The 12882-nt window shown below is 42.2% G+C and overlaps 1 protein-coding gene across 1 annotated transcript; it reads right to left on the minus strand.

Annotated features, from left to right (window-relative positions):
* Window positions 1-827: 827 nt before the first annotated feature.
* Window positions 828-12444, minus strand: LOC140582780 (uncharacterized). Its single transcript, XM_072707096.1, has 11 exons — window positions 12359-12444; window positions 10734-11174; window positions 6907-7347; window positions 6312-6581; window positions 6062-6145; window positions 5795-5870; window positions 5203-5264; window positions 4875-5086; window positions 3748-3942; window positions 1286-1513; window positions 828-1027 (listed from the first exon to the last, which is right to left on the minus strand). Exons 1-11 carry the CDS (start codon window positions 12442-12444, stop codon window positions 828-830), a joined length of 2295 nt encoding a protein of 764 aa, XP_072563197.1.
* Window positions 12445-12882: the final 438 nt, after the last annotated feature.

Here is a 12882-nt window from a genome sequence, read left to right on the forward strand (position 1 = left end):
AAGTTTCTCAAAATAGATCAACCTCAAGTTAGATTTAGAATGTTAGTTTTTCATGTTGGAGAAGAGCAGAAATTTGCAACATCTACGTTTTCACAGCTGGATCCTCTGGGATTGTCCCTAAAAGTAAAAAAACACAATTTCTTGGCCAAGTAAAGCAATATGCCCAACATCTACTCATATTTACTATTTAAGAGTCCATATCTGAAAATAGAGGAAAACTAAGGGACAGCTTGAGGTTTCCATCCATTATTCTACATAAGAGAGAATCACACGCTTCCAGAAACACTGAATTTTTGGGCAGTGAATAAACATGCATTAAAGTGCCAGTTACATTTAGCACACAGTGCAGACATGTTTGGACAGATCTTGTGTAAATGGGCTGGGGTTCGATACATTCTCTGAAAAAGCACAACATTTTGTTCCTGAATACTGATAGACATACGATTCAGAAACAAACTGGAAAATCTCTCGGTTTGTGATTCGGACATATTTAACTCAACAAAAACACAGACCACAATATATCAGGAAGGTTTTGGGGGAGAATAATCAACTTTACTGTGGCTTTCAGTGCGGAGCGAGTTTCCACGCAGCCATTTCGGTTAGCATCACATGACAGCCCAAAAAGGACTTTTAATATATATTATGGACCATTTTCCCAGCACAGAGACATTAGTCGATATTTGGATTAAGTAATTCAGCAAATAAAAGGAACAAACAGTTTCAGCAACTGTGACAATAAACAGACACAGTGTGGCAAAAATAAAATGCTTACAAACAGTACAAGACGACGTGTTTAAAAAGGGTCACCTTACATGCACACACCTGTCTCACTGTCCTTTCAGCTCCTCCATTAGATATTTCTGTTGAGTCTCTAATATCCTGCAGAGCTTGTCTTTGGCTCGGATGCCACCAGGCATGATGACTTCGAGCATCAGGATCCTCATCTGGTCACAGGGGTTTTTCTCTTTATAAATCCTCAAGTACATTTCATGCTTCAAGAATTTACTCTGAAAAAGATAATCTAAAACTGGAGACACCGAGCCGACCCTGTTGATCAGATCTCCCCAGTGTCTGTCAACCAAATGTTCCCCTAGTATGGAAAACACATAACATGCAATTAATAACATTGCCAATGTTAAAATAAATTGTGTGTGTGATATATACAGTATATAACTTCCTATATATTACATTGTAAAGCTAAGTTTTACATGAGTCAAGTATTAATTATGTTTTTAAAAGCACAATTAATCACAATTAAGAACTGTATTTATTGTAAAAATCTCACCATTGATCATGTAACCTGAAGCCCCGCCCTCACCATTGATCATGTAACCTGAAGCCCCGCCCTCACCATTGATCATGTAGCCTGAAGCCCCGCCCTCACCATTGATCAAGTAGCCTGAAGCCCCGCCCTCACTATTGATCATGTAGCCTGAAGCCCCGCCCTCACCATTGATCATGTAGCCTGAAGCCCCGCCCTTCTCTCCCGCCTCCCCAGGATTCACTTCCCTCCCTACAGCACCGGAGACTTCAGCATCTGAAACACAATAATATTGTCTCTTTAATAATCCACATACGAAATAGATCTGTGTAACTAGACGCTGTCAGAGCAACAACAATATATTCCCCGGCAACCCCCCCCCCCCCCCCCACCTAAACCAGGCATAAGAACAGAATCTAGGTATATAAACATACAACAATATAAACAGGATAAATGACATTTTCAGAGAAGGACATTTCAAACAAATAACCACCTAATTGGTGGGGAAAGATTCTGAAAATCGTCATATAAATGGAATCAGCGTTAAATGTATAAGTGTACTTTAAGACCGACATGTCACACGACGGACTCATAGCATTCAGGTAAAAACACATCTGTTAACTTTTACATTCCCAGCGGATCTATCCTCGTATACTTAACTTTCACATTTCCAGGTGTAAAAAGGAAGGAGCATAGTTACATAAGTAATTTATTTTGGCAAACCAGTGAGTAATAACATTTAAAAAATACCTCCTGTCTGGTTTGAATCTGGAGCTTCTGCTGGCAAAAGTATTTTGCTAGCCCACACTTCATGCTGGCTGTCATCCAAGATGGCCAATCTCATTTCTGTGATGTCATGGCTGAAGAAAACCTCAAAGGTCTGGTGGAAGTTTTCATGTTTACGGAAAAAAACCCACGACTGAAAGAGAAAAAAATACTTTGAATATGCTAAAAACCAGAAAAGGAATTTCCTTTAAATTTACGAGGGTTGTGAAGGTTTGAAGAGCACATAACCAGTGCTGGAAGCCAAGGCTCTTGACCAGGCCTGAGTGAAGACATACGATGTGGTTCAAACATTTTGGTTTGTAAAAAGCAAGACATTTGTCTTTGGTACTAACTATCATGGACGTGTGGAGTCAGTATTACTTGAACTACATGAAGTAGATTGTTTATTACATTATCAGGATTTATTTACATAAAAGCAATTCACATATGATGCTCATTACCTCAGGCTGGATTTCATGAACTCCTTTGAGGTCAGAGGTAACACTGTATTTTTGGTTTACAATAAACATGCAGTCTGCGATAGTGGATATGCGTCTGCATTTATGATGCCAGTTTTCCACCTATAGAGAAACACAGAAATATACAAAAGTCAGGTCCACAGAGAGTCCAGTTATGGCAACAGACTGATTTTGTCTCTGGTACTGTTATAGATTTTAAAGGAATAAAACATCCAATTCCTGATAATATTGGCTGATATCATTTTATATGGTCAACAATTAAACAGGCACCAATACCTTTAGTTAAACTGCTTTACTAACTATATGATTATGTCAATATCTCAAACTCAAAAACCAGAAGCTCAATCAAGTAAATGACATAGTTTCTCAGTGCTAAACAAGAGTAAAGTTAAGGTATGTATCTTTTATCCAAACTTACTAATAAGTTATAATACAGGTAGCATAGCTCTCAGAAATTCACCCAGTGAGAGACTCTGTCCTTTTCACATCATAAATGTTTAAAAGATTAGTGGTGCTTTTTCAGCAGGTTTTTAACACTTAATTTGTGACACCTTTATATTGGCCGGTTTTATCGCTATATTGGCGCCCAAACATCGTTACCCCCTGATGGAGCAGGTATGTATCACTGCTTTTCCTAATTACTCCCTTTTCTGTTTGCAATCTGCCAACGGGACCCTGGCAGCTCCTCATACAGTTTGTTTAGCAAAGGCTGTTGTTTTAGCTTTGGGGGATATTTTAAAGGTTCAAAGTTTTTACAATTATTCTTAATATCTGGGAGAAATATATGCCATTCACTGTGTAAAGAATCGCGTGTGAACTCTAAATCTGGGCTCTAAAATTGTCGAAAATAAACCTGACGCTAAAGCTTTTGTAAAATTCAGCGATACCTAGTAAGCCCTCACCTTTAGTAACAATTTAAATCAAGCCAAGCTTTACTCGAAGGATTACAGCAGAGTATTGCTGATAGGTGGCAAAAAGGACTATTTTCTGACAAATCTGAAATTGCAGCTGCATGAGGAGACAGTATACAAATAGAAATATATAATCCTGACATAGGAAAGGTTTGATAATCTCAAATTTGCTGTGAATATCTTGCCACTATAACAGTAACAGTAAAATCAGGTGATGTGCTTAAACTGACAGAGAAGGTTTACAGAACCTGATTAACAATAAGGCTGATTACCTTGGAAACTAGCACATTGGAGGGTAACAGGAGCACGTATATCTGTTTCTGAGTAGCACCTCCAGGTGGCTGGAAAAGTAACACCTGCCCCCAGATGCTAGACGTAATTAATGAAAATATATTTCTAAGAAGACCAAAAAGCGAGAGATTCTGGACATGGATCGTCACATGAGTGTCTGTTACTGCCAAGGGCTTCAGCACTTCCATATTTCCACCACAGAAATGGGCCACAGACAGGTGATCTCGTCCTTCCACTGGGAAAAAGACAGATGGAAACCAGTCACAAGGAATGTTACTAGTTAATATTAACTAATATTAACTATTAATGATTATTTTGTATAATAATTTGATCATGACAGTATGGTTTGGCTTAATAAAAAGTAAATAAGAAGGACTGCAAAAGTATAAACAATAAAGCTAATTGTAATACAGATGAAACCTCGACATTTCTTCAGAAATGGTGCCAGTGGGAAATGAATGGAGGGACAATTGAAATGCAGAGAGGGTGGTGACTTAAGCCAAAAAAAATACGCATGATGCGCACAGCTTTGCCATTGTTTAACGAGTGTGTCATTACACCACACACACACATGCATGCAGTCACACACACACACACACACACACACACACACACACACACACACACACACACACACTCATACAGATCAACAAACCCTAGGAAACACATACCATCAACACATAATCAAATGATAACAACTCTATGAGCACTGAAGGGCTGGTTGGTCAGTGCTGATTGGTCAGTGCTGGCTGGTCAGTGCTAGTTGGTCAGTGCTGATTGGTCAGTGCTGGCTGGTCAGTGCTGGTTGGTCAGTGTTGGCTGATACACTAGTCCCAGGGTCTTCTGTCGTGTTTTTTTTAATCCATTTTCAGATTTCCATTTTGTTTGTTAAAAGCTATGCAACAAACTAAGCTAGCAATCTTCTGGAAATACTGTGGGAAAGTTGCCTTTGGTTTTTGCAAATTATGCTTGGATGAATTATGTATTTTTATGTATTTTACTTCATTAATAAACAAATAAGCAAAGACATAAAATAAAATTTGGCTTTAATCTTCACTGAGGGGGCCTGTGGTAACGGCCCTGCTATGCTGAATATTTATTTGGAGATTGAACATCCTCTATAAAATAAAGACCCTCCTGTTATATAATGCATGGTTACAGACTCACCGTCCGCCTCGCAGTGTGGAAGCTGCAGTGAACACAGCCCTCTCTCAGGATCCTCGATGTTGAACAGGGGCCCCGCAGGTTCATAACCAGCAGTTTTCAAAGCAGCCTCATCCCAGTAAGCTGGGCTGTACTCTACCTTGCCTGCTGCCTTCATCCGAAACACCAGCCCCGTCTCACTGCATTGAAACTGGCCTCCCGATTCACAGCTGAAGCTACACAATGGAAAGAGAGCAGAGACCAAATCAATACTGATAAAGTTATATTAAGCTGTTCAGCGTATTAAAAACTCAGCAGAGGCATGAGACAGGAGAGGTGAAGCTCACAGTACCTGTAGGAAAGTTCACCGTTATGATGATTTAAATCTGGTCTGAACTCCACTGTGATTTGGTCCTAAGAAGAACGAAAATAAGAGGTTGGAATAAAAAGTCAGAAAAGCCTTTGTTCATGTACACTGATAGCAAACTGCATTTCTTTCCAAATCAGTTTGAGGGAGAGCAGCAGAGTACCAGCATTGTCTGTCACTGGCTTTACTCTGTGGGAAAGTCGTAATGTATAAGAAGCAGGAATGTTTTCTGTGCTTCACTCTGTTTTAATGCCTCCTGATGTTACTTGACAATTTGTCGAGGTTAAACAAGAACCTGGTTTGGGCAATGACTTCTGGACAAATATAATAAAAAAAAACTATTTAATAGTAATAACTCCTAACAAGTCTAATATTTTACACTTCAAATGCTTTGAATTTGATAAGTAAAGGCTCCTTAAATGATTCTGTATTATTAATTCCATTGAAAACCTTACAAAATTAAACTATGACTAAAATATGACTGATTACTTGTTATTACCTTTAATTAGCAATTGATAAAATGTATGACCGTACATCTGACTCAGAGTAAGCAAAGTCACAATGGTCTGATTAGTACCTTTGACTGGTCCCATAAATCATAGCGTGGGTCAGTCAGGAAGGTCGCCTTGTCCTTGATTCTGTTGTTAATCAGCCTGGAAACAAACCCACTTCTCTTATACTTTGCTTAATCATAGATTGATATCAACCATGAGATATTAAGGTTACAGTTTCTGGGAAGGTTACAGACTGGGAAATTTTCTTCTGTTTCTCTCTGTTAGATGCCATGAGCACTTTGAGCCACAGAACTCAGCACACAAAACACATTCTGTTAATTCAAACCTACCTCACTCTTTGGATGTAGCTGCTTGCGGACACGGCACTGTGGATTCTCAGAGCTCCGAGGTCAGAGATCTCATTGTTACTGAGACTAAGATAAAGAGAACAGTTAGAGGATCGCTGAGACTATCTGTTTGACAAGTCAGTGAAACATTTATAAATATAAATCTGTCTGATGTGAAGCTGGTTTGCCGTATGCTGTTCACGGCACACATTCTCCATTTCGGCTGACGGTAGGATCTGCTGTGGACACTCACTCCAGGACTCGTGCTTTGTGCAGATGTGGGAGCAGCAGATCCACGCTGTGATCGTTCAGCTGACAGTGACTGAGATCCAGCTCTGACAGCCTCTCTGCCTGCTCCAGCACCGCGGCCAGTGACACGCAAGTTTGGGGGTCAATCTGGATGTGGCTGAGATCGACTGTCCTGCCCAGGACCCTGGAGAGGATGGCAGCCTGCCTGGTGACCTGGACTTCATCCCCCACTGAGATCAGACAGAGGAGCTGCTGCAGAAGCGGTTTACTGACACTAGGAGGTGACAAACAGACAGGTGACCTTAGCAGGCATCACAGGACAAGGTCATGTGTTTTCTGTGCGCAGTGCAGCTCCGAAAGGAAGAGCAGGCTGCGAATATCAAGAGCGGGGGGAGAAAATTCAGGAAGAGTTACAACATTGGCTCTGCAGCCCTCCAGACAACAAGCAAACTGTTAATAATCCACAGTGGAAAGCAGAGAAACAACTTACTTTGTTATTACATCAATCCATTCAATATATGTTTGAAATACCTTTGTAATATTAACATTGGCTAACCTTTGCCTTTTGACAGATGCATTCCTTACAAAAACACACTTACTCCAGTTCTGATACATATGGCAGAAACTGCAGTATACTCCTTTGTTCATTCTCTTCAACTGACCAACCAAGAAGTTCTACTGGTTTCTTCACTGTCTGAAATTCCAGAACTGCAAGGAGGATGGACACCTTCCTCTCAGAGAGGTCTATAACCCAGCCTGCAGGAGCTGACTGATAAACTGGATGCAATGCCTGCAGAACAAGCTTATGTGATGGATTCTCACAGTCTGTCAAAAGTGAGTACAGATCCAGCAGAAAGTCACTCTGTTCTTTTAAAGATAATATTTTGTCATCCAAAGCAGGGAAAGAGGAATAACTGCAGACTGATGAGAGGAGCTGCAGTTTCTTCTCTCCTGTTTCTCTGTCACACTCTGCTGCCTGAATGAAGAGATTGGCAATGAATCTGATGGCTTCCTTTGAGTGGAGATGTGATTTATCCAATCTGCAACACAGTAAGGAGGAACTTCAGGAAGGGTTAGGAAAATTATATCACATCTTTAACACACAAACTGAAAACTCATTGAATGCTCTTCATTCTACCTGTTCCTCTCATCTGTTAAAGTGATGAAAATGGGGTAAGAATATCTGGCTTTAAAGAAAACCAAAAGCATGATAAAATATGTGTAACCGGTGACTGCTAGGGATGACGTCACCCACGGATCCCGTATCGGGTTGCTTGCACGAGAGACTGTTTAGTAGGTAATTGGGGGTGTTCCGCAACGAAGTTTTAATCGGGGAGAAACAACCGTTCACGCAATTAATTAGGATCGGCGTGGATAAAAGCGGTGGAAGCCGGTAGGGGGGGCGTGGTCCGATTGTTGCTGTGACATTCCTGTGAGTGACGGGAATTGTGGTGAGCGGTTGGTTCCGGTTCCGGTTCCGGTTCCGGGTCCGGGTCCGGGCTGCGGTGCAAGGTAATGAGTAATAGTGGTTGGAAGGTTGTTGCGGGGTGCAGTTTTCTTTTCGGGTATGTAAGGATTGTCGATCTCTTCCCAGGCTGGGTGCTGGGTGACAAGTGTCTGGGTTTATGCTGCTGCTCAGATAGGACACAGGTGGACACATGATGTGTAGCATAAATGTTGAACTTGTGTATCTCGTGAGTATGGTCTGAAACGGGTGTATATGTTTGCAGGAGACTGTCACTGCTGTTTTGCCTGTTTTGATTGTTTTGTAAGATTATGTGGGTTGTACTGGTATGGTTGTGAATAAGGGGTGGTTACCAGGGCTACTGGGTACTGGCTGGCATAGTGGGTGGGGATCTTGAGGGTATTTTATTGACAGCTTCCCCATCTATAGAGCCAGTGAATGTGGTGCTGGAGTTTGGGAGCTGGAGGTTGTTTCCTGCACTGCATGGAGTGAATGTGGGGTGAATTATAGGTACTAACTCCAGGATGTGGTTTGCTGTGATTTTTGGTGTTAACTCCCACTTGGATATGTGAGTCCTTGGTGTGTATGTGTGTGGTGGTTCCTCTTCCCTTCCTTTCCCTCCAGGTAAGCACCTTCCCTGGCTGGCTAAGGGGTCAAGGCAGGATTATAGAGTTGGACCACCAGTGCCTGGGTTTTGCTCTCAACCCCTATTTGTCATGGTCTGGTTTTAGTGGTGTTGTATGCTGGTAATTGTTTATCGGCTTGGAGGTTGTTTTAAATATTGTGTTAATAAACTGTTTTAATTCTGGGGTATCTGTCTCTGTGTTCATGCAAGGTGGCTGTGGGTGGAAGTTCTGGAGGTTAATTATACATCCTAAGGGGCAGGGCCTTGGTGGCGTAGTCTGGTCTCTTGTGTAACCTTGCAGCCCAAGGTTACATATGCATTCAGCTGTGATCCAGTTTTATTTTCATTTATACTTCAAAATTCTGTATTTTAATGTAAGAAGTGGTGAGAACATTAAAGTGATAAAAGAAATTGTAACAGAAGAGGAAAAACATCTCAGTCTTAAACTTCAGGCTACAATTTGTGAATTTAGTAAAATAATTTCCAAATGAACAAACTTTTTTTTTTTTTTTTTTTTTCCCTCCTCCACCCCCCCTCTGCGGAGGACTACTTTATTTGTATTTATTTATTTAATATTTTTATTTAGGTCCTCAAAAGGAGAGGGGGGGGGGGGGGGGACAAAGGAAGAAGGGGGGGGGGGGGGGAGAGAGAGGGTGAGAGAAGGAAAAAAAAGAAGAGGGGGAAGAAAAAAAAAAAAAAAAAACAGATTATCTGCTGAAAAGAGAAAGACAACATAGAACATCTGTACTAATCACAACGACCACCAAATGTTAAATGTTGTTGAACAGCACACACAACCAGCATTACAACACATGCCCAGAAGCAACAGCCGATCAAGACAGTGTGTGTCCGTGAGGCTTTGTCATGTGTGGGCTTTGCAGGTGGAAGAGGGGGGGATGAGCATCCTGAAGGGGGCGCTGTCTCCCACCTGCTGGGGCATTGGAGGATGACAACCCCAAAGTGACCATCATCTTATCGCAGGCCCCCCTTTCAGTATAGTGTTCATGTTCTGCAATAAACCCGGCACCTTCTGGGGTGTTTGTCTGCACCTAGTGCCACAGGGCAAGGAGACTCGGGGCACGGTGGATGCAGACAAGGACCCCAGAAAGGCCAAGGTTTAATGCACACACTGCTCACACAGCAACTCCATGCTGTTGGCATGACAACAGTGTTAAATATATGTAGTAAAATCTACACCTGAAAAGCTACACCTGAGACAATCTCCCCAGGAGTGAAGCAGCAGTGCTAGGTGGCTGCAGAGGACGAGAAGGAGGACCACAGAAGCCAACTTGCCAACAATCTCAAAGTACGGATCTTTGTCAGACTTCCCAGGAACAGTGTATAGGACAGCGGTTCTCAAGCTGTGGGACGTGAGATTATTTTCTGAAAATTCTAATCTGTCACATTATTTTCCGGCAAACTGCCAGTGAATCCTGTACATTACATAGTTTGTCCCCCTTTTTGAACAGAGAGCACAATCATTTTCACCATTACTAGGTGCTACATTTTGTTGTTAATGCCACAACAGAATTTCTCTTTAAGGGACTGATAAAATACAAACACACACACACACACACACACACATACAGACACACTCACTCACTGCAGATCTGGTGAACTTGATTACATTGGGACAAATCACACAAAGTCAGGCTTTTAACCAAGAGTTATTCTGTAGAGATGGTGGGAGAGTGTAGGGTAGGCTTGGTCAGTATTACAGTAATGTCTTTGGGGTACTGGGGTATTTTCGGTTGAATAATTTTGGCCCCCCCACCCCCCTAGGTGAAATGCATTATGGGAGACCTCTACCACTTGGATCAAATACTAAGACAGCATTCCTTCTGAAAATATCATCTAAACACCGTGTACTGAGGTATGACATATGGAAAGAATTACAATACGAAACATTAAATACCCAAGCTTAGTGTTGGGGGCTAGAGATAGAGGTTGGGTGGGGGGTGGGAGTAGGAATTAGTTGTGTGGGGGGTAACTGACTGGCTGGGAAATACATTGTTGACATGCAGACAGCAGCTGGTTACTTTAGTACTGAGTTCTAATTATGATAACACACACCTCTGCATAAAGTACTGCAATATTCACCCCACTTATGTAGTATAGAACTGAGTGGGTGGAGGGGGGGTGGAGCTGATCACAGGCAGCACAGGCTACAAGGCAGGGGGGGGCAGCCTGGATGGGACGCCAGTCCATTGCGGGAAAAAACCCATTCACCACACCCCACCCCCCCCCCCCCCCCAACACACACACACACACATACAAATGAGTGCAATGTGCAAACAGCTCCTAAAACTGGTCTCGTTATAAAAGTAGAAACTTACCCCAGCTGGGAAATATAGGGCAGACACTGGAGAAAACTCTTTATCTCAGTCTCTTCAACTGACCAACCAACAAGTTTCACTGGTTTCTTCACTGTCTGAAATTCCAGAACTCCAAGGAGGATGGACGCCTTCCTCTTAGAGAGGTCTATAACCCAGTCTGCAGGAGCTGACTGATAAACTGGCTGCAATGCCTGCAGAACATGCTTATGTGATGGATTCTCACAGTCTGTCAAAAGTGAGTACAGATCCAGCAGAAACTGACACTGTTTTGTTAAAGATAATATTCTGTCATCCAAAGCAGGGAAAGAGGAATAACTGCAGACTGATGAGAGGAGCTGCAGTTTCTTCTCTCCTGTCTCTCTGTCACACTCTGCTGCCTGAATGAAGAGATTGGCAATGAATCTGATGGCTTTGTTTGAGTTGAAATGCCTATTAGCCAATCTGTAACACAGTAAAGAGAAAGGGTTAGGAAAATTATATCACGTCTTTAACACACAAACTGAAAACTGCTTGAATGCTGTCTGTTCTACCTGCTCCGCTTATCTGCTAAAGTTATGAAAATGGGGTAAGAATATCTGGCTTTAAAGAAATCCTAAAGTATGATAAAATATACATTCAGCTGTGATCCAGTTTTATTGTCATTTATACTTCAGAACTCTGTATGTCAATGTAAGAAGTGGTCAGAACATTAAAGTGATCAGAGAAACTGTGACAGAAGATAAAACTGAGATGTCATTCTTAAACTTTAGGCTATAATATGTGAATTTAGTAATATAATTTCCAAATGAACAAACTCTAAACAATCTCCTCAAACTCCCAGCACTGAGCTGTCTGAACAGACTGATCACATTCATTATCCCATAGAAATTAAATATTTAGGGGAAACATGACTTTTTCGGGTTTATTAATGTGAAGAAGGACACTATATTTTAATATTTCATTTAATCCTACAGTGCATATGAAGATTCTGTCTGTTCCTGCATGGAGACATTCGGCATTGACTGATGAAGCCCATGACGTAGAAGCCGTGTTCGGTTCGTTGATCACTTTACTTTAAACCTTATTTGAAATGATTAACACCTGAAATGCAGAGTCACTTTTAAAAGAAATGTGTGACGCGACGGCCCGGGACCACACAGGCCAGCAGTAACCATGGTTACCTCACCACAGGCCTTAAGAAGTGCTAAGGGGGAACATCTGGGGAGTGAGGAGGGTTCCAGTCGGGGGGGTAACAGTCTCCCAGGCCAGGATTAAAGCCCCGACTGGGAAGCAGCAGTGTATGTGTGGGCTGTGCAGGTGGAAGAGGGGGGATGAGCATCCTGAAGGGGGCGCTGCCTCCCACCTGCTGGGGCATTGGAGGATGACAACCCCAAAGTGACCATCATCTCATCTCAGGCCCCCCTTTCAGTATAGTGTTCATGTTCTGCAATAAACCCGGCACCTTCTGGGGTGTTTGTCTGCACCTCGTGCTACAGGGCAAGGAGACTCGGGGCACGGTGGATGCAGACAAGGACCTCAGAAAGGCCAAGGTTTAATGCACACACTGCTCACACAACAACTCCATGCTGTAGGCATGACAACAGTGTTAAATATATGCAGTAAAATCTACACCTGAAAAGCTGCACCTGATACACCTGAGACAATCTCCCCAGGAGTGAAGCAGCAGTGCTAGGTGGCTGCAGAGGACGAGAAGGAGGACCGCAGAAGCCATCTTGCCAACAATCTCAAAGTACGGATCTTTGTCAAACTTCCCAGGAACAGTGTATAGGACAGCGGTTCTCAAGCTGTGGGACGTGAGATTATTTTCTGAAAATTCTAATCTGTCACATCATTTTCCGGCAAACTGCCAGTGAATCCTGTACGTTACATAGTTTGTCCCCCTTTTTGAACAGAGAGCACAATCATTTTCACCATCACTAGGTGCTACATTTTGTTGTTAATGCCACAACAGAATTTCTCTCTAAGGGACTGATAAAATACAAACACACACACACACACACACACACATACAGACACATTCACTCACTGCAGATCTGGTGAACTAGATTACATTGGGACAAATCACACAAAGTCAGGCTTTTAACCAAGAGTTATTCTGTAGAGATGGTGGGAGAGTGTAGGGTAGGCTTGGTCAGTATTACAGTAATGT

The sequence above is a fragment of the Paramormyrops kingsleyae genome, chromosome 25 (genome assembly GCF_048594095.1).
Source record: "Paramormyrops kingsleyae isolate MSU_618 chromosome 25, PKINGS_0.4, whole genome shotgun sequence".
In the NCBI taxonomy this organism is placed as follows: Eukaryota; Metazoa; Chordata; class Actinopteri; order Osteoglossiformes; family Mormyridae; genus Paramormyrops; species Paramormyrops kingsleyae.